Source organism: Lepidochelys kempii, chromosome 27 (genome assembly GCF_965140285.1).
Source record: "Lepidochelys kempii isolate rLepKem1 chromosome 27, rLepKem1.hap1, whole genome shotgun sequence".
Taxonomy (NCBI): domain Eukaryota; kingdom Metazoa; phylum Chordata; order Testudines; family Cheloniidae; genus Lepidochelys; species Lepidochelys kempii.
The window spans coordinates 11,017,385-11,036,200 of NC_136406.1; the positions used below are offsets into that span (position 1 = coordinate 11,017,385).

General features: G+C 59.5%; 1 protein-coding gene across 4 annotated transcripts; it reads left to right on the forward strand.

Moving 5' to 3' along the window:
- The first annotated feature begins 356 nt into the window (after positions 1-356).
- On the forward strand, positions 357-17,491 carry LOC140903805 (all-trans-retinol 13,14-reductase). 4 transcript variants are annotated; one of them, XM_073325639.1, is made up of 11 exons: positions 357-807; positions 8,003-8,185; positions 9,832-10,061; positions 10,433-10,628; positions 11,243-11,440; positions 11,525-11,644; positions 12,058-12,196; positions 13,791-13,900; positions 14,797-14,963; positions 15,935-16,094; positions 16,407-17,491. In XM_073325639.1, exons 1-11 carry the CDS (start codon positions 648-650, stop codon positions 16,550-16,552), a joined length of 1,809 nt encoding a protein of 602 aa, XP_073181740.1. In that variant the 5' UTR covers positions 357-647; the 3' UTR covers positions 16,553-17,491. The 4 variants fall into 4 exon arrangements, with proteins under 4 accessions (XP_073181740.1, XP_073181737.1, XP_073181739.1 ...); XM_073325638.1 differs by lacking the exon at positions 357-807 and adding an exon at positions 9,054-9,162 and having other exon boundaries at positions 8,094-8,185; XM_073325637.2 differs by lacking the exon at positions 357-807 and adding an exon at positions 8,919-9,162 and having other exon boundaries at positions 8,117-8,185.
- The last annotated feature ends 1,325 nt before the right edge of the window (positions 17,492-18,816 follow it).

Genomic DNA, 18,816 nt, shown 5'->3' on the forward strand with positions numbered 1-18,816 from the left:
TGTTGTAAAATGGGTGTGAGAGGAGATTGGGCATTCTGTGCCTCAGTTTCCCCATCTGCGTTAACAATACGGGCTGATCTCCTGGGGAGGTGAGACTGGAAAGGGTTCGAATGAATATTAGTGTCTGTAAAAGGCCTGGAGATCTACAGCGGGAAGGCGCTGGAGAGGGGCAGGTTGTTAGTACAGGGGTCCATGTGCTAGTGAATACCTGATGAGCGGGCATATGTCTGGAAGAGTGTGTGTTTGCCGTTGAGTGGAATTGAATGAATCAAGGTGTGCGTGTGTGTGTGTGTGTGTGTCACTGTATCTGAAGGAGCAAAGGGGTGTGTGTGTGTGTGGGGGGGGGGGGGGTCAGTCCGTCTTCGGGGCGGCGTGCATAAGTTTGTCTGGAGCAGTGCATCAAAGTACCTGGGAGCAGTGGATCCGTGAGCACCTCCACTTCGTTTGCCCGGCTGTTGCAGAGCAAGGCCTGGCATCCCCAGGCAGCGCTGAGCAAAGAGTTAACAGCCCTTGGCTTATCTGCTGGGACTGAGGCCAAGCCGGCTCCCTGCCCACCTGCTACTCCCACCCCACCCCACCCCAGCCCACGGAGACTCCAGCCGGCCTCCTTTGCTCGGGATTTGTGCTGAGCTCTGCAGCCTGCAGCAATGTGGCTGGTGCTTGTCCTCTGCCTCTGCCTGCTGGCCTTGGGGCTGCTGGGGGCCCGGCACTTTGGCCCGGCGGGGAACCCCTTTGCCGGGGGGCCCCTGCAGCCCCCCAGGCCGCTGGTCACGGATCAGAAAGTCAGGGACAAGGTCCTGAAGCAGGGTAAGTGCAGCGCGTGAGCCAGGGAGCGTGCCAAGGGCTGGCGGGGGGAGAGCGTGAGCTCTAAGCCGCACTTGGGCGGCTTCGACGCTGTCCCACGGGCGCCTGTCCCTTGTCACCTTTTGGCTGGCAGTAGGGGCGCGCATCCTCGAACTTCCCCCGGGGGGGGTCGCTCACTTCCTGCCCCTCCCGGTTGTGACCCTCTCCTGTTTCCCGACGGCTGAGGCACCTGGCACCTGCCAGCCCCTGGCCGGGTATAGCCGCGATCACGCCGTCCGCTGAGGTTTCCTGTGGGCAGTTCTGACGGCCTCTCTGATCATTCTGCCGCGTTTGTGCTTTCTGGTGTCTACGGGGGGATTAGTTTAGGGATACCCTGAACTCACGCTCTGGGTGAGAGCTGCCACGGCAGTTGCTAGCTGTCCGATTGCTTGAGTGTCCCGCTCCATCTGAGAAGCGGGTGAATTTAGCTGTGTCTAATTATGCTCTTTCACAGCGGAGGGCGGTTGTCAGTTTCTCCTTCCTCCACAGCAGGCGGCATGGCCTTTCTTTGCAGTACCCTCAGATGCTCTTGATTTTTGCCGGTGCTTCGCTTCCAAGCTACAGGGCTTTTTCCAACCAAAGTCAGCGACATCTAAATCCCATAAATACCGTTTTAGGTCAGCTCTGATATGCTGGTCCAAATCGACTGACTTTGAACCACTCCGGAGGGGTATTTTAGTGCAGACTCCGCTTTCTCTGATGCAAAGATAATTGTTGTGGATCAGGATCCATTCCACTCTCCAGGAAATCCAGTGGTGGCCCTTGTTGAGTTCTTGAACTGCCTTTGTTAATGTTTGATAGAGATGGGTGGCACTTTTGTCAGAGTAATATGTCCCTAGGGTCTGCCTTAGGCCATGTCTACACTACACTGGTTGGTTGGTATAGCTGTGTCGGTCAGGGGTGTGATAAAACCACGTGCAGTGCCGGCAAAACCCCGGTGTAGATGCAGCTACGTCAGCGGAAGAGTGCGTCTGTGGGCATCGCTAATGTGTCGTCTGGGGAAGTGGGTGGCTATGCTGGCAGAAGAAACTCCTTCTGGTGGCATGTGCTGGGTCTAAAGTGGGGGCCCTGCTGGCATAACTATACCAGCAAAGCATTCGCAGTGTAGACCTGGCCGTTTGGGCAGTGGGAGATCGCTCTGACTCCGTACCACTTCGGAGTTTTAGTCCTGGGCTGAGTGCACGGCTCCCACCTTCTAGAGCTGCTGGCCTGGGATAATCCCTCTTTAATCCACTGTCACTTTGGTTGCCAGACGTCTGGAACTGAACCTGGCCCGTTGCACGGAATCACCAGTCTGGTGCGAGTCCGCCCAGGCGGGGTCCTGGGGAAGCCAGAGGGTCCTGCCCCCAAACTCCGCAGTCAGATGTGACTCTCAGCCAGCCAGTAAAACAGAAGGTTTATTAGACGACAGGAACTTGGTCTAAAATAGAGCTTGTAGGTGCAGAGAACAGGACCCCTCAGCTGGGTCCATTTTGGGGGGCAGTGAGCCAGACAACCACGTCTGCCCTTCACTCCATGTCTCCAGCCAGCCCCAAACTGACCCCGCTCCAGCCCCTCCTCCTCAGGGCTTTGTCCCTTTCCCGGGCCAGGAGGTCACCTGATTCCTTTGTTCTCCAGCCCTTTAGCTCTCACCTTGCAGGGGGGAAGGGTGCAGGCCATCAGTTGCCAGGAAACAGGGTGTCGGCCATTCTTTGTGTCCAGTCCCCTCCACACACACTGCACACAGTGAAGTCAGCCCTCTAGGGCTCTGCAATGATCATACACCCTTACCCCACCACCTAGATACTTAAGAACTGCATAGGGGAAACTGAGGCACCCCCACAATATTCAGAGGAAACATTAAGAACAGTCCCGCTTCATCACAGTGAACCTGGCCCGTTGCACGGAATCACCAGTCTGGTGCGTAGTTCTGAAATCTTTCCTAAACACGGATGGCAGGTTCTGCTGGATCCGAGGCTGTGTTCCTTTATGCCCCTCACGTTCAATGGTTCAGTTTTCATCTGCTCTGAATCACTCCCGTCTTCTGTCGCTGCTGCATTACCTGCTCCGTCTTCCGACAAGCTAAGAAAGCGTCTTTCCGTTCCTGCACGGGGAGTTTTCCCCCGTGGTTAGCGTTTTCTGAATCAGACCCTGAATTTGATCATTGAGATGGAGCAACAGGGACAGAACCTCACCCCCCACTCACCTAACATGTCACTTTTCTAAATGCCTCAGGAGCCACCCGATCAAACCTCCGTGGCCCGTGGGCCTCATATTTGTTGGATCGACCCAGCCGCTCCCTCAGAGTCAGGAGATCCCGGGAGAATTTGCAAGCTCCATTTTGCAGCCTGGGGCCCAGAACAAATATCCACGTTTGTCACCCCCCTGAGTCACAAGACCCAGCTTTGCAAGGAGAACTTTGTTTCCGCGGGGAAGCGAAACCGTTTGTCCTTAGGAGCTTCTTGCAGGCGGAGACCCACCTCCTAGTGCCCTGGCCACCTTTTCTGCCAGCAGTCCCCCCTCTGCCTGCTTCAGACCCCCTTCCCCGGGCCCCCACACTGTCTTTTCTTAAAGGGGCCGCTCCCATTTCTCTTCATATCAAATTTGTGTGGCTAATAACAGGAAACAAATATTCAAAGTTATTAGCAAATCTAGACAATAGGAACCTGCTTCTAAAACACCTCGCGCTAGTGCTGTTCTGGCCTGATCACCTGGGGGGAGAGGGGGACCGTTTCTCGCATCGCACCCCTGCTCTCTGGGATGCTACAGTCATTGCTCAGAGCCAGCCTCTGGTGGGCGCAGTCTCAGCCCAGGAGGGACTGTCCCTCCGTATGTGGGGCAACACTGTCTCCACCCACTCGCCCTGGTCGTGTGTGGGACCGGCAAGGCCTGGGTGGGCGCCAAAGAAAGAAGCCAGAACCAAAAGGTGGTCCCTGCTCCAAAGAGCTCACAAAGCGGGGGACTAGCAATCAGGACTCCTGGGTTCCATTCCCTGCTGCACCGCTCTGTGACCTCGGGCAAGTCACTCCCCCTCGCTGTGCCTCAGTTTCCCTCCAGAGCGGGTGTTTGAATGGATTCACTGCTCCCACAGGTAAAATTCGGTGAGTCCCCCCCGGGGTGAAAGGTCAGTATTACTCAGGTAACCGACCCTGAAGACCCACTCCCCAGAGCCAGACGCTTCGTTTGAAACCTGCCCAGCCATGGAAGCAGGAGCTGGCCCAGGACACCAGATTGGCATGGGGATGTCCGCCGATGTCCCCTAAGCCTGGCGCAAGGCAGCCAAGATGAGAGAAGGGGCAGCTCACACCCAGGCCCTGGTCTCAGCTGGGCCGCATCACTTCTCCAAGACATGGACTAATTTGAGGGCCGACAGACTCCCCGCTCATGCCCCGCGGTGTCTGGGTGAACAGCCGGTCTGGCCAGTCCTGCGGGCGCCCCATGCTCACGTCCTGCCCCTGAGTCCCGTTTCATTTTGAATCTTTGTTTCCATCTGCACCTTCCTCCCCCCCCACCCCCCCGGTGGCTTTGACTCAGCCCGGCCACCGATTTCGTCGTTATCCAGCGGCACGATAATCCCCGTGGTCCTGGGCAGATGGAAGACGCCCTTCTGGGCCCGTGTTTTTAGATTTAATCTGTGTCTATTCTGGTCTGCGGAGGCTGGGCTTTTTTTTTTATCTCCCTCCACTCCCGTGCTGGAGTTGTGTGTTCGGGCTGGCTGGCTGGCTTGGGGCCTCCTCCTGCTTAAGAATCAGACCCAGACAGAGAGGGAGAGAGGCCACGCCGAGGGTCCTTCCAGCCGCTCTGGCAATGCAAGGGGGCCTGGGTGTCAATGAGAATCAAATCCTCTCTCTTTGGGTCGGTCCGGGGCTTGTGTCCGGTGTGGGGGTTCCCTGGCTAGCGGGGGGGGTCCACATCAGCTCTTGCCTGGGGGTGAAGACCCGTCCTTGGGGGAGGCAGGAGTTCACCCAGGAACAAGTCCAGGGGCAGCAGGTTTGTATAATTTTTGCTGGTGCCCAGAACGGGTCCAAGTCGTCCCCCCACCCCCCAGCCTTGTAAACCGATATATATTTTTCAAAATAATGTAAAAATGGACTGGAAACAGTAAGTGTTTAACAGTTTCCCTGTACTGCACAATGTGGGGGGAGTGTGGGGCGATGAGGGCTCTGGGGTGGGGCTGGGGATGAGGGGTTTGGGGTGTGGGAGGGGGCTCAGGGCTAGGGCAGAGGGTTGGGGTGCGGGGCGGGGGGACGAGGGCTGCGGGGTGGGGCCGGAGATGAGGGGTTCGGAGAGCAGGAGGGGGCTCAGGGTGGGGCAGAGGGCTGGGGTGAGGGCTCTGGCTGGGGGGGGCGGGCTCTGGGAATGAGGAGTTGGGAGTGCCAGGCCCTGAATATTTCTGGAGCCCAGGGCCCATACAACTTGCCACCCCTGAACAAGCCCTCTGTTTGGTGCCAGTCAGCCAGTCCAGTCTCTTTATGATGCTGCTCTCTGGATCTCTGCCCAGCCCAGAGCTGGCGTTCAGCCTTCTGGGTCTCCGCAGCAGCCCCGGAGATCAGCCGTGGGGCACTGGGGTGGGGTTTCCTGCCATCTGGCTGCTCAATCCTCTGACAGCTAGGACCACCGAGGCAGAGTGGAGTGGGGATTCACACCTGCCCCTGGGCTTTCTGGCTGTCTCTCCCTCTCCCTCTCTCTCCAGGTGGCTGCCTATCCTGCCGGAGCAAATAACCCCTGGGTTAGGCCTGAAACTGGAGTGAAGCTGTTTGCTAAAGCGAAATCCAGCCTTAGCTTTGTCCCCCAGCTCAGGATTGGGGTGGGGCGGGGGCGCGAGCAGGCGCTTGCCAGGGAATTTAGGTGGTGTCATGGAGTCCCCGGGCGCTGCTCTGGACCTGCTCCCTACGAAGCCAGGCAGGATTCTGGGGAAGTCTCCTCTCTGGGAGCAGCCTGTCTGCAGGACACACAGCTCACCCGGCTCCACCTTCCTGGGTCTGACCTCGGAGCATTCAGCATCCTCTGCCCCTCTGCCCACAGCAAGTCTGCCCAGGCGGGGTCCTGGGGAAGCCAGAGGGTCCTGCCCCCCAACTCCGCAGTCAGACGTGACTCTCAGCCAGCTGGTTTATTAGACGACAGGAACATGGTCTAAAACAGAGCTTGTAGGTGCAGAGAACAGGACCCCTCAGCTGGGTCCATTTTGGGGGGCAGTGAGCCAGACAACCATGTCTGCCCTTCACTCCTTGTCCCCAGCCAGCCCCAAACTGAAACTCTCTCCAGCCCCCTCCTCTTCTGGGCTTTGTCCCTTTCCCACCTGATTCCTTTGTTCTCCAACCCTTCAGCTCTCACCTTGCAGGGGGGAAGGGCCAGGCCATCAGGTGCCAGGAAACAGGGTGTCGGCCATTCTCTGTGTCCAGACCCTTGCACACACCTGCCCTCTAGGGCTCTGCAATGATCAGATACCCTTACCCCACCACCTAGATACTTAAGAACTGCATAGGGGAAACTGAGGCACCCCCACACTATTCAGAGGAAACATTAAGAACAGTCCTGCTTCGTCACAGGTGGTTCCCCAGCAGCTGCTGGGCCTCATCTCTTGGGGCTCAGTTCTGCACCCCAGGACCCCCCGTTGGGAGCCCTTTGCCTGCATCCCCTGGCGATGGGACCGGCCTCCCCACATTCCCAGCAGCTGCGTTGTTGAGCCATCTTGATCAGACAGGTCACTGGCCCTTAGGGTGACCAGATGTCCAGAGTTTATAGGGACAGTCCCGATTTTGGGGTCTTTTTCTTATATAGGCTCCTATTACCGCCCCCCCGTCCCGATTTTTCACACTTGCTGTCCGGTCACCCTACTGGCCCTCCACCTGGCCCTTCCGCGCTGCTGGATTCGCCGCAGGCCTCTGGGCAGCTTCTGCACGTGCATCTCCATCCGCTCAGCCATGTGGCTGGATGTGTCGGCCCATGGCCCCCTTGGGCCAGGTCCTGGGCGGGAGAGAAGGAGGGGAGTGACCGTGTCTCGGCAGCTGGGCTGCTTGTCGCCAGGCTGCTCCTGTCTTTGGAGGGGTGGGGTAGTCTTGATCCGTCCCGGGCCAGGCCCCGCGTGTCCGAGGTCGGTAGCTGATGCAGGTGGCCGCCCAGCCCTGGGTTGCTTTGGGCCTTCGTGACCCAGTCGTCAGGGCTGCCTTCTCCTTAAGGGCCCTGCTGTGGGTGTGGGGCCTGTAGCGGGAGCCACCCGCTTGGCGGACCGTAGAATGAGCCGGTGGCTGCTGGCAGACTCCCCGAGCCTCTCCCTGGATTGCTGGGGCTGAGAGCAGCACCCCATCATGCCCTGGGCGGCACTCGGGGACCCACACACCTGTCCCAGTCGCTGCAAAATGTTTTCCACTCCACCCTTTTGTTCTGCTGGCCACCCACCTGCTTCGTTTGGGGCAGCTCCCGCCTAGCTGGCTCAGCAAGCCCCAGCTCTCTGCTACTCCGGGAGGCTGTCTACTCGGAGCCCCGCTCGGAAAGCTGCCAGGGAGCCCCTATGTGGTATCCTATAGTCTCTGGGGTGGTGGAGGCTGCCCTTTGTTGGGGTAGCTGGTCTGACATGGTCCCTGCTGAACCGTCCCCAAATCTCATTTGTGACACCCACCGGAGGTCCCCGGCGTCAGCAGATGGGCTCCGCCGTCCCCGCCTAAGCCCCAACCCCCTTTCGGGGAGATCAAGGGTTAATCTCAGGGTCAGAGCCCACCCTTCCCACTAGGGCAATCCTTTTACCATAGCCCCAGCCAGCCCCAAGGGAGAAACCCCAGCGCGAGAGACTTAGTGAAAGTTACGCGGGTACCTGCCCCCCTCCAGTGCAAGGTAGTGAATTGCTCAGCACTAGATGGACATGCCTGTCCCCTGCCTTCCCAGGGGCACCCCCCTGCTTCCCAGACCCCTGCAGCCATTCACACCAGGGCAGGGTGGGCCTGAGGCCCTACGGCTCAGATTCCCTGGTAGGAATGACCCCCCGAGGCGCAGGGGCTGTGCTTCCTGGGTGTTTGGGGTGAGATGCCGCAGCCGGGCCAGGAGAAGGAGACAGAGGGTTTCGGGCTGGGTGGCAGTGACCCCACGTTCCCCCCAGCATAGGGCCGTGGCGTGGGTCGCCCTGCCCGCTCCCCCGGGATCCTGCAGGCTCTGGTGTTGTTAACCCTTTGCCCTCCCTTGCCAGGTTTCGCCCTGGAGAAGGTGCCAGCCGACCTGGATGCCATCGTGATCGGCAGCGGGATCGGAGGCCTGGCCGTGGCGGCTGCCTTGGCAAAGGCCGGCAAGCGGGTCCTGGTGCTGGAGCAGCACGACCAGGCGGGGGGATGTTGCCACACCTTCCAGGAGAAGGGCTTTGAGTTTGATGTGGGTAAGCGGTGGGAGGAGCCCGCTGGATGCTCGCGGGCGAGGACGTCAAGGGAGTTGCTGGATTTCTTGGGGCCGGGCCCGGCCTGTGGGACCTCCCCCCAGCTTCTTGCCTGGGCAGAGGGCAGTTCCCCCGTCTGCGGTGCTCCTTCTGGGGAAATGGGGTCAGGGTGCGGGGGCTAGCCCCCACCCCACCCGGCACTCCCACCAGAAGGGTGACCAGATGTCCTGATTTTAAAGGGACAGTCCTGATATTTGGGGTTTTGTGTTATATAGGTCTGGGTGCGGGGGCTTCCCCAGCAGGAGTGCTGGGCAGACGGAGTGGGTTGGGGTGCGTGGGGGCGCCTATTTTTCCAGGGACCCCCCCAGTTGACCAGGGGCAAGCAGACGGGGGAGCAGAAGGGACTGATGAGCCATACTGGCTGGAACAGTGGGCATCGCCTGCCTCACCAATGTCGAGGGGTTTTGTGGGCAACGCGGCAAAGGAGAGTTTAAGGCAGGATTTGAAAAAGGGAGAGATCTCACTGCATGACCTGGGGGGCGGGGGGTGGGCAAGTCCCACCCCTACTCTGTGCCTCAGTTTCCCCATTTGTAAAATGGGGGTCATGATAATGACCTGCCGCCCAAGGGGGCAGTTACTTAATATTGGTAACTTGGTGGAAGGTGGTCTGATTCCTCTAGGGGATGGTCATGTGAAGATCCCCCTCCGCCCCCCCACTGGTACACTCTCTCTGCAGGGTGCCGCGGGGACACGGGGCCTAACAGCAAGGTTAGCTGAGGTCAAAACCAAACCAACCCCCCCATCTCCACCTCTCTGAAGGTGACTCCAAGAGCAGGACGACGACGGCTAATTGGTTTACTTAATTCCCTAGCATCTGCCGCTGCGGGCTGCCAGATTCATGTCAGATCTCATAAGCTAAGCAGCACGGGGCCTGACCGGTAATTGGATGGGAGGCCGCCCAGGTGGCTACCGGAGCCGGGGTAGGTGGGGCTCTTCTGCCAGCCATAGGCCGGTTGCCCAGCCGAGGTGCTAGCAGCGTGGCAATTAGATCCCAGCAAGCGGGTGACGTGTGCTCAGTACGTGGCACCGGGGCATGCTTCCCCTGGCTAGCCGCAGCACGCTATGGGCATGGCCCGGATTGCCCCCTTTTCTCCAAGCTGCATCCTGTCACGGAGTGTGGGGGGAGTCCAGGCCCTGCACCCCTCTTCCAGGGATTCACTGAGACTCTCAGCCAGCCAGTAAAACAGAAGGTTTATTGGACAGCAGGAACACAGTCCAAAACAGAGCTTGTGGGTACAACCAGGACCCCTCAGTCAAGTCCTTCTGGGGGAGCAGGGAGCTTAGACCCCAGCCCTGGGGTTCCCTGTGTTCCTCCACCCAGCTCCAAACTGAAAACTAAACCCCCCCAGCAGGCTCCCTTCTGCAGCCTGTCTTCACATTCCTGGGCAGAGGTGTTACCTCGCCCTCCCCATCCTGGCTCAGGTGACAGGCTCTCAGGTCTCCCATCCCCAGGGCACATTCCCAGGTCAACACTCCCCCCTCCCTGCTGCGTCACATCGTCACACATCCCCAAAGATCTCACCTTCCAAGCCCCTCCACACTCCATATCACCGGGGCTAATGCTTTCTCTCTCCCTCCTGGCCTGGCAGGCATCCACTACGTGGGTCAGATGCACCCGAAGGGCATGCTGCGGGTGGCTTTGGACCAGCTCACGGATGGCCAGCTGGAGTGGGTGAGGCTGGAGGACCCCTACGACAGCGTGATGGTAGGGGACCGGGACTACCACTTGTGCTCGGGCAAAAGGACCTTTGCGGAGGAGCTGGAGAAGCAGTTCCCGGCAGAGAAGGAGGCCATCAGGGAGTTCATGAGGCTGTCCAAGGTGAGAGCCGAGGTCGTGGAGCAGACCCCTGGCTGCAGCAGCCCCAGCTGAGATCTGGGCCCCACGGCGCTTGGTGCTGTACATGTGCCCAGCGACAGAACCTGGCCCTGCCTGGGAGGGGAAACCAGAGACACAGAGGGGAGGTGACTTGCCCAGGGTCACTCAGAGCAGGGAACAGAGCCCTGGCGTCCTGAGGCTCAGTCTGATGCTCTGACCATTGGACCATGCTGCCTTGTGATGCACCGGTGCCATTGTGCTAGAGAGTCTCCCCCTCAGGATCTGAGATGGCTGGGACCCTCTCCTTCCCTTCCTGGGGGGAAAGAAGGCTCTGCCAGGCCCGTTACTGTGGGTTGCTCTTGCCTTTCCTGTAGATGGCGGCGACACGGGTGCCCCTCATTGCTATACTCAAGATGATCCCCCTCTGGCTGGCCACGCTGCTGATCCGCACTGGCCTCATTCACTGGGTCTCCCCCGTCTTCAAGATGGCGGGCACCAGCCACAGCCAGGTCATGGAGCGGCTGACGGCCAACAAGGACCTGCAGGTGGTCCTCAGCTACTTCTTCTACGGTGAGGTGGGCCCCAGCCACCTGCCCCCTGGGGTTTCCCCCTGTGAGGCAGGGTGCCCCTGGTTGAGTAATCCATGACAGGTCAGCGCGGGTCAAACGCCTCCCTGCCAAGGAGTAAAGATGCGAGGAAAACATCTCTCCCAGGATAGCTCCCCGGGACTGCTCCCAAAGTACACTGATATCATCTAAACTTGCTATAATTAACTTCTACAAAACACATAGGTTCGAATGACCTGCCACTAAATCATCCCTTTTCTAACTTTCAATAAACTTTTACTATCAGAGCCATCTAGATTCAAGGCTGTCCATCCACCTATCTCCTTTCATTCTCAGTTATTTACTTTTCCGCCCCTTCTCCCATTCCGATTAGCAAAACTGCCGGTAGTTATGACCTTGTTTCTAAAAACCCTGTCTCCAAATGAACCCTTCGCTAATATGGCTGCAATTAGCTTGATCACATTCTGGGGTATATGCCCCCTACAAACCCAGGGCAACACCAGGTTCAGGCCTTGCAAGGGACATTCCAGTGCGAGGACGCGCCCCTGGGGTTGGAGTGAGATCCCGGGGGGGGCGGGGGGAGTGGTTACTTTTTGTGACTCGCCCCCTTGCCGCCAGGCGTCCCCCCCCGGGACTCCAGCTTCCTCATCAACGCCCTCATGGTGCACCACTACAAGCGTGGCGCCTGGTATCCACAAGGGGGCGCCAGCGAGATCGCCTTCCACGCCATCCCGGTGATCCAGCGGGCTGGAGGCGCTGTGCTGGTGAGAGCCCGCGTGGGGAGGATCCTGCTGTCCGAGGGCGGCGCGGCTCTGGGTGAGTCCCGGGGGCACCTGGGTTACCCCTCCCCACATGGCGGAAGTGCGTTTGCTAGGGTCTGGTGTCCTTGTCTCCCGGCAGGAGTGACGGTGCAGAAGCGGGGCCGGGAGGAGGCGGTTTATGCCCCCGTGGTGATCTCGGACGCTGGGATATTCAACACCTTTGGGACCCTGCTGCCCGCAGAGATCAGGAGCAAAGCAGGTAAAGGGGGAGCAGCCCCCTGGGACCTCAGCAGAGGTGGTGTCTGCCCCACCCCTCTCCAGGAGGCCAGGCAAGGGCCCAGTCTGGCAGATAACTGGCACCGGTCCATGGGGTGGCAGAGAGAATGGATGGGCGCGGCTGCCAGCGTCGGGCTGTCCTGTTCTCCTGTGCGCATCTGGGAAGTCCTAGGGCGGCCCCGTGGAATTGAACCCTGGGCCTCCAGACCCCAAAGCGTGAGGCTCGCCTGCTTGTGCTGAAAGACCGGGAGCAAAACCACAGGGGCAGGAGCTGGCCCAGAACTAGCAGGGGCTGCAGAGACAGACGGTGTTAGCCTGGGGTACCAGAGCAATCGCCAGCGGCTTTCCCCTGCACCACCCGTCTGTACCCCCCTAGCCCCTCGCTCTCTCTTACAGGGATCCAGTCTGTGCTCAGCATGGTACAGCATGGCATGGGCTCCTTTCTGGTCTTCGTGGGCCTCCAGGGGACCACCGAGGAGCTGGGCATCAAATCCACCAACTACTGGATCTACCTGGACAACGATCTGGACGAGATGTAAGTGGCAGGCCAAAGGTCCCTAAGACCTCTCAGTCGCCCCCTCAGAGCAGGTGTGCTTCTCTGCCTGTCCCATCTCTGACACCTGGGTCCTGATCCCGTGCCTCGGTTGGTCCAGATCCTGTGGTGCTCTTCAGAAGCATAGAGCATCAGAGATCTTAAGGCTGAAAGGGATCAGCTTGGGGTAGACCCAGTGACCTGGCCCCATTCTATCCTTTAATTGCGTTATGAGGGACCCCAGCTGGGAGCAAGGCCACGCTAGTGCTGGGCACAGAATAACAGAGGAGCTTACATTTGAAACAAACCTCTGCCGATTCCACCCCCAAGCCACCCGCCTAGTCTCCCAGGTGAGATTTTTCCTCCTTTCCTGCCCGACGCTGCTGTGCGGCTGGCAAACAGCCGCTATGTCCCGCCCCAGAGGTGGAAGCATTTCAAGGGCGAGTGACGGGATCCCTGCACGTCCCTTACCTGCCGCACACTTGGGGAGGTGAACGGGAAACGGAAGTAGTAATGGAAAACATTATGCAAGTGAAAAATGCCCACTTTCGTCAGACGACGCTGACCAGAGCACGGTTAATGATGGAATTAAATAGACAGGGTCTGTACGTTAGGTGTTGCCGACGGAATGAGCCGTAGAAGCAAAAGTTAGTATTCCTTGTCCTCTCTATGTTCCAATGGTTATTGTTGATGTTAGAATAGCAGCTAAAGGCCCCAGTGTACTAGGCACTGTACGGACACATGGTAAGCGGAGACAGTCCTGGCTCTGATGAGTTTACCATGTAAATAGTTGAGAGATGAAGAGAGGGAGGGGAAACTGAGGCACGGGGTGGGGACGCAACTAGCCCAAGGTCACCCAGCAGGTCAGTGGCAGAACCTGCCCGCTAGACCATGCTGTCTCTTCAAGTGCTCTGCTTCCCTTCTGGCTCGCAGGGTCTGTCGACACGGTCGTGGTGGGGTGTCTGTGTGGTAGGGACGTCCGCTAGGGGACGTCTGCGCTGGACACACGACAGCGGCAGAGCTGTGGCATCATTGTGTAGACATGCACCGCAGCGGTGGAAGGGGTCTTCTGTTGCTGGAGGGGCGGTAGGGGTGACCTAGGCGTGGGGGTCGGGGTGGATTAATTACACCGCCCAGGGCAATGCACAGGGCCTAACTCTGTCTGGGCAGACTTGTCGGCCGTACCAGACGGAGGTGGTGGAGGGACAAGGCGAGAGCTAGGTGTGTCCCAGCTCAGCTGGAGCCTGTGACCTCGGCCCCTCGCCCCACGTGTGCTGTGACCCAGAGCTGCTCGCATGCCAGGCCCCAGGGGTTGAGGTCAGACCTGGAGGGCAGGTCCCAGGGGAGCGGTTTGCGGCTGAGTTCAGACTCATTCACTTGTAAGGGGGAGGTGATGGGAATTGCCCCCTGGCAGAACGCATTCTGCCCTCACCACCCACTAGGCAGCCCTGTTACTCCACGCACAGGAGGGGGTGGGGGTAGGTGGCGAGGGTGGCTCATGGGTGTAGAGGGCTGGGGTGCAGCCCTCCTCCTTCCCCTCCTCCCCAGGAGGTCTGGCATCCCGCCGTACCATTTGTGCTTTTTCTGGTCCTTTCAGGATGACCCGCTACGCTGCCCTCAGCAGGGAGGAGGTCAGTGAGAACGTGCCCATGATGTTCATCACCTTTCCATCAGCCAAGGACCCCACGTACCAGCAGAGGCACCCAGGTACCCACCCAGAGACCGGCAAATGTGTCCTGGAGCTGGGAACCATTGGAGGGTGGGGCGGGGGGATATGAGGGAGGTTCCTGTTCATGGAAGGTCAAGAAGATGCCTCCTGGCCGAGGACCAGCAAGACTGAGCCAGTCCTGCACAGGTTAAGTAGTGGCCGTCTCTGTACCTGCTGGCCACCCTATCCAGTAGCCAACGGGCTCGCACTTCTCACATGGGCCTGTTGCCCCATCCTTAAACCCCTGCCACCCTCCGTATGGTGCCCCTGGATCTAAGGATCGTGCCATCCCCTGGCCAATGGTGAAATGTCCCGGGGACAAACCCCAATCATTAGAGGGCTGGAGAAAATGCCAGATGGGGGGTTGTGCTCGGGCTCTGGTGCTCTCCCGACCCCCAAGACAGGAGAGCCCAAGCGTCAGCCTGAGCCACAACACCCCACTCTCGCTTCAGGGTCTTGCTGCCCTCCGAGTGTCGGGTCTAAGCGTCACCACCCCGGCTGCCCCCGGGGATTCCTGCCTGGGAGGGAGGTGCCGCCCCCGGCTCAGCAGGGGCCGCTGGTGAACCCAGTAGCTTTTGGCTGAGCTAGAATGCAGGCCAGGTGTCCTCCTGGTTCACGCCGGCTGAAGACCCGGTCCCATATCTTTCAGGCCGACGCCCAGTCCTAGGGCTGTGACTCCAATCGATACGTTGCCCTGGCTGTGCGTGCTCCTCTAGGACAGCCATCCTGCCCCCACAATCACGTTTCAGGGGGCTCCAGATGTCCTTCTCCCATTTGGGGGGCTGGCCCAACATCACAGAATGGGGAGTGTTGGTTGGGGCAGGGGCCTGTTCAGGAGGGTCCCCCGAGGTTTGCGGCCAGCTTGAATCAGCTCTGTCCTCTCCCTGTGCTCCAGGCCACTCCTGCATGACCATCCTGACCATGGCTCGCTACGAGTGGTTCGAAGAGTGGTCAGGGGCTGGTGTGAAGAACAGAGGGGCTGACTACCATGCCTACAAGATGGAGATCGCCCAGCGGCTGCTGGACATGGCCTTGGAGAGGTTCCCTCAGCTCTGTGGCAAGGTGACACCCCAGTAGACTCCTCCAGTGGGCCTGTGCTGGTTTCTACTGGTGGGCCAGTAGTTCTGTGAGCAGTGACCCCTGGAACCATTAGCCCCATAGCTCCATTGCTCTGTGCCCAAGGGCTAGCTGCCAGAAGGTCCCAGGAGGACCCAAAGCTCAAGTTGAAGTAGGCATGGCCCTGTACGTAGTGGGTGAGGGCAGGTCCAGGTTCTCAGATCAGCTTCTTGGTCTCTGGGCCTGGGCCTGCTGGGGAGGATTCTTACTCAGCTTGGTGGGGCGGGGGAAGAGCCACAAGGGATTGTAGGAGCAAAGGTCCTGCGACAGCTGGTTTGCCACCACGTGATAACTGCGATTAGCTGGCGCAGAGGGGACATTACTAGAGCCCATTCAAGGCGTGTCACGGGGACTGGTGGCATCCAGAAGCCATGTTCACACTGGAAAATAGATGGATTCCACACCCATGTTCGAGCCCTAGTGTAGACAAGGCAAGCTGTCGCTTGAATGGGGAGTAGCTGGTCAAGGGCCCCCTTAGCTGTGAGCCCAGGCTTAACCCCAACCCGAAAGCCCGGTTCTGAAAAGCAACCGGAGACCCCTTTGATAGCTCCAGGGGAGCCATTGGATCCAGGCGAAGCCCCTGGATTGTGAAGAGATCACTGCACCCGGGACATGCATACACACACGTATGTACACGCACACACACACGTGTACAGAGCAGGGAGCGGAGGGCCTTTTCCCAGTGAAGACAAGCTGTGGGCGGGTGGGTGGAGTGGGGGTCCAAGGGCAATGGGGCAGGGACCCTGACCTGGAAGGACTTGGGCCTGTATAGTTGGACATCATGGGGTCCTAGAGTCCGTGCTGGGGGGGAGTGGGTTGAGGGGCAGGGCGTGGGGGCTGGAAGGGCTGGCAACGGGCGGTTTCTGTAGCCCCACGTTGCTCCCTGGCCTGCATGTTGTCCCCCTACCTCTGGGCAGGTGGAGTTCCTGGAGGCGGCCTCCCCTCTCACCAACCAGCACTACCTGGGGGCGCCCCGCGGCGAGATGTACGGGGCCGAGCATGACGTGAGCCGCTTCGCGCCGGCCGTCGTGGCCACCATGCGGGCGGAGACGCCCGTCCGGAACCTCTACCTCACGGGTAAGGGCAGCCTCCGGCCCCGGGGCCGTCCCCACCCCGCCCCGGCCGGTGGCGCTCACCCCACTCCGCCTAGGCGTCGGGGTGGCCCACCGGGCCTTGGTGGGTGCCCGGCAGGTTGGCCCCTGCTCTTGGGTTGAGCCCTGACTTCACAGGAGCCGGGTGGGAGGGGTCCCTCCAGGGCTGGGTTGGTGGAGCTGAACCCAGAGCGCGAGTCCCCCCCTGCCCGGGGCGGGCCGCTCTGGGTGGCGGGCGGGCTCGGGGGCAGCATGGCAGTTCTGCTGTCTGACGCCCTCCCGTGTGTCCCCATCCCAGGGCAGGACGTCTTTAGCTGCGGCCTGGCCGGCGCCTTGCACGGCGGCCTCATCTGCGCCTCCGCTGTCCTCAACCGCATCCTCTACGTGGACCTGCTGCTCCTGAAGAAGAGGCTCAAGAGGGAGCACGGCAAGAAAGCAGCCTAGGGCCCCCCCGGCGGGGGGGGGAGTGGACCCCATCCCTGCTCACGCGACCCAGGGACTAGCTGCCCCATCTCCGTCCTCTGATGCTCAGCCTCGCCGTGCCCCAGCTCTTTCTCTGGGGCTGGGAACGTGCCGGAGAAGGAAGGTCGGAACCTCATCTACACACCCGTTCTCACCCCCAAACCTGCTTTTCCACCCCCAGTCTGGGATTTCCCTCCATCCACCCCGGCCGCTGGCTCTGTGGATCGGTCTACACGGCAATTAGATACCCGCGGCTGGCCTGTGCCAGCTGACTCAGGCTCGCAGGGCTCGGGCTAAGGGGATCCTTAATTGTGGTGTGGACATTTGGGCAGGTGTTTTGGGACCCTGTGCGGTGGGAGCTCGGGTGGCAGCCTGGGCCTGAACATCTGTGTCTCCAGCTGCTGGGCCATTGCCCTGGAATGAGGAGACAAAACCCAGCCTGGCTTTCTGCCTCTAACATTTTGGGGTGCAGTCCAGCCCACTGAGGGGCTGTACCACCCCTGGCCTGCTGCCTCGAGTGCATTGCAGGCAGCAGGCAGGTTCCCATCCTGAGTGTCTGAGGAAAGCCACAGCCCTGGTCCAGCAGCTCTGCCCCAGCAGCCTGCCAGCACTTGCCGGTCACCCTCTGACTCCACCAGCCTGGGTTACCACTTCCCGGGTGGCCTCAACACATTCCCCGTCCCCGATTTCCCCCCAGAATGCGTGTTCTGCGCTGTCCATCCCTTGCCTGGTCTGTTGCCCCTCTGAGAGGCTCAATATATGACAGCTTGCCACCTTCAATGGAGTTACCCAAACAGTTTGCAACATTGGATTCGTTTTGATTAAAGAATCAAATTAGTTTATTGAACTACAAGAATTAGATTTTAAGTGAGTACAAGTAGAAGGCACTGAAGTCAGAAATGGTGACAGGAGAAATAAAGGTAAAACGCTTTCTAAACTGAAACTAGGCTTGGTCCAAGGTGAAACTCTTATCCCGGGTCCCCTGAAACGCTGCTGACCCAATTCTCCGGCCAGGATCTGCTCCCAAAGGCTGTGTCTTTTGTTGTCTTCGGTGAAAGACAGCAGGCAATGGCTGGCTGGGGAGCAATCCCCTGGGGGTGTTTTTGCCCCCAATTTTTATAGTTCAGCCACCTGTTTGCAAATGCATTTTCCTGAGGGTCACCCCTAGATAAAGGTCATTCTCGCTGTGAGGACGGAGACCAAAAGCTGCTATTGTTTGCTACCATGCGGATCTGTTTGGTCCTGCCCCCCCTTCCTTGCCAAAGAATGGTCACATGCTACGTGCATGCCCCCATTAGCTTTGATGACACCTGGCTAGAGGCGTCAGCTTGTCCTTTGGCTTGGAGAAACTGGTTTACCCCTTCCCCAGCCTTGGCTGGTCAACACGCCTCCGTCCCGATTTCAGCTGAGAGTCATCACTGTACAAATAATGTCGCTACACCCCTTTCACCAGGCCGTTACTGACCAGCGCGTGATTCGTTTTCAGAGGATACCGCACAGGGCATATTGTATACAATGATTATGACAATGGTGTGTAGGGTGTGAATACAGGGGTGCATCCCGTCGCACTGCCGCCAGCTGGGAAGGGCGTCCCTTAGCCAGGGCTGCACAGCCAGGATGGACTATGGGGTGGTGCCTTCCTCCCCCCTGCACCCCAAATATTCCAGCCTGCGGCAGGGGCCGGAGGGCGCAGCTACCGTGCCGGGCGCTTGGTCCAGAGGTTGCAACGCTTGGTTCGATGCCCAAATCGGAGGCGGCGGTGTCCAGAGAGTGCAGATTGGTGCCAACCTGGAAGCTGCAGCTCTGACTCACCATCCCCGCCATGGCTAACCAAACACCAGCTGCCCAGCATGGAACTCACGCTAGGTATGAGCTTGGGGCGGCTGAAAAACAAAGGGGGTGAAGCTGAGGGTGCTGCCAGCACCCCCGGGTGGGTACAAGAGGGACCAGCACCCTTGCCACAGCTCCCTCCAGTTGTCTGCTGCTGGTCCCAGCTGGGTTAGTCCCCACCCTGTCTGTCGTATGTCGCCTGGCACTGTCTGGTCCTGGATCCCACTTCCTGCCCTGATGGCTGTTGGCTTATTTCCCGACGCTCCACGGTCCTCGGCAGCAAGGCATGCAATGTGCCACTCAGCAAGGACGTGGGCTCAGCTAGCTCTTTGGGGATCCCCGCTGAGCTCCAATGAGAAAAAGCGGGGCACACATGTAACGGTTGTCGGCAGGCGGGATCGAACCTGGGACCTCCA

Excerpts from the sequence above, each read along its gene's own strand:
- LOC140903805 (XM_073325639.1), top strand. The coding sequence starts at position 648 with ATGTGGCTGGTGCTTGTCCTCTGCCTCTGCCTGCTGGCCTTGGGGCTG. Across the intron at positions 8,186-9,831 it reads GGGCTTTGAGTTTGATGTGG|GCATCCACTACGTGGGTCAG; the intron begins GTAAGCGGTGGG and ends CTGGCCTGGCAG. Across the intron at positions 11,441-11,524 it reads CGAGGGCGGCGCGGCTCTGG|GAGTGACGGTGCAGAAGCGG; the intron begins GTGAGTCCCGGG and ends GTCTCCCGGCAG.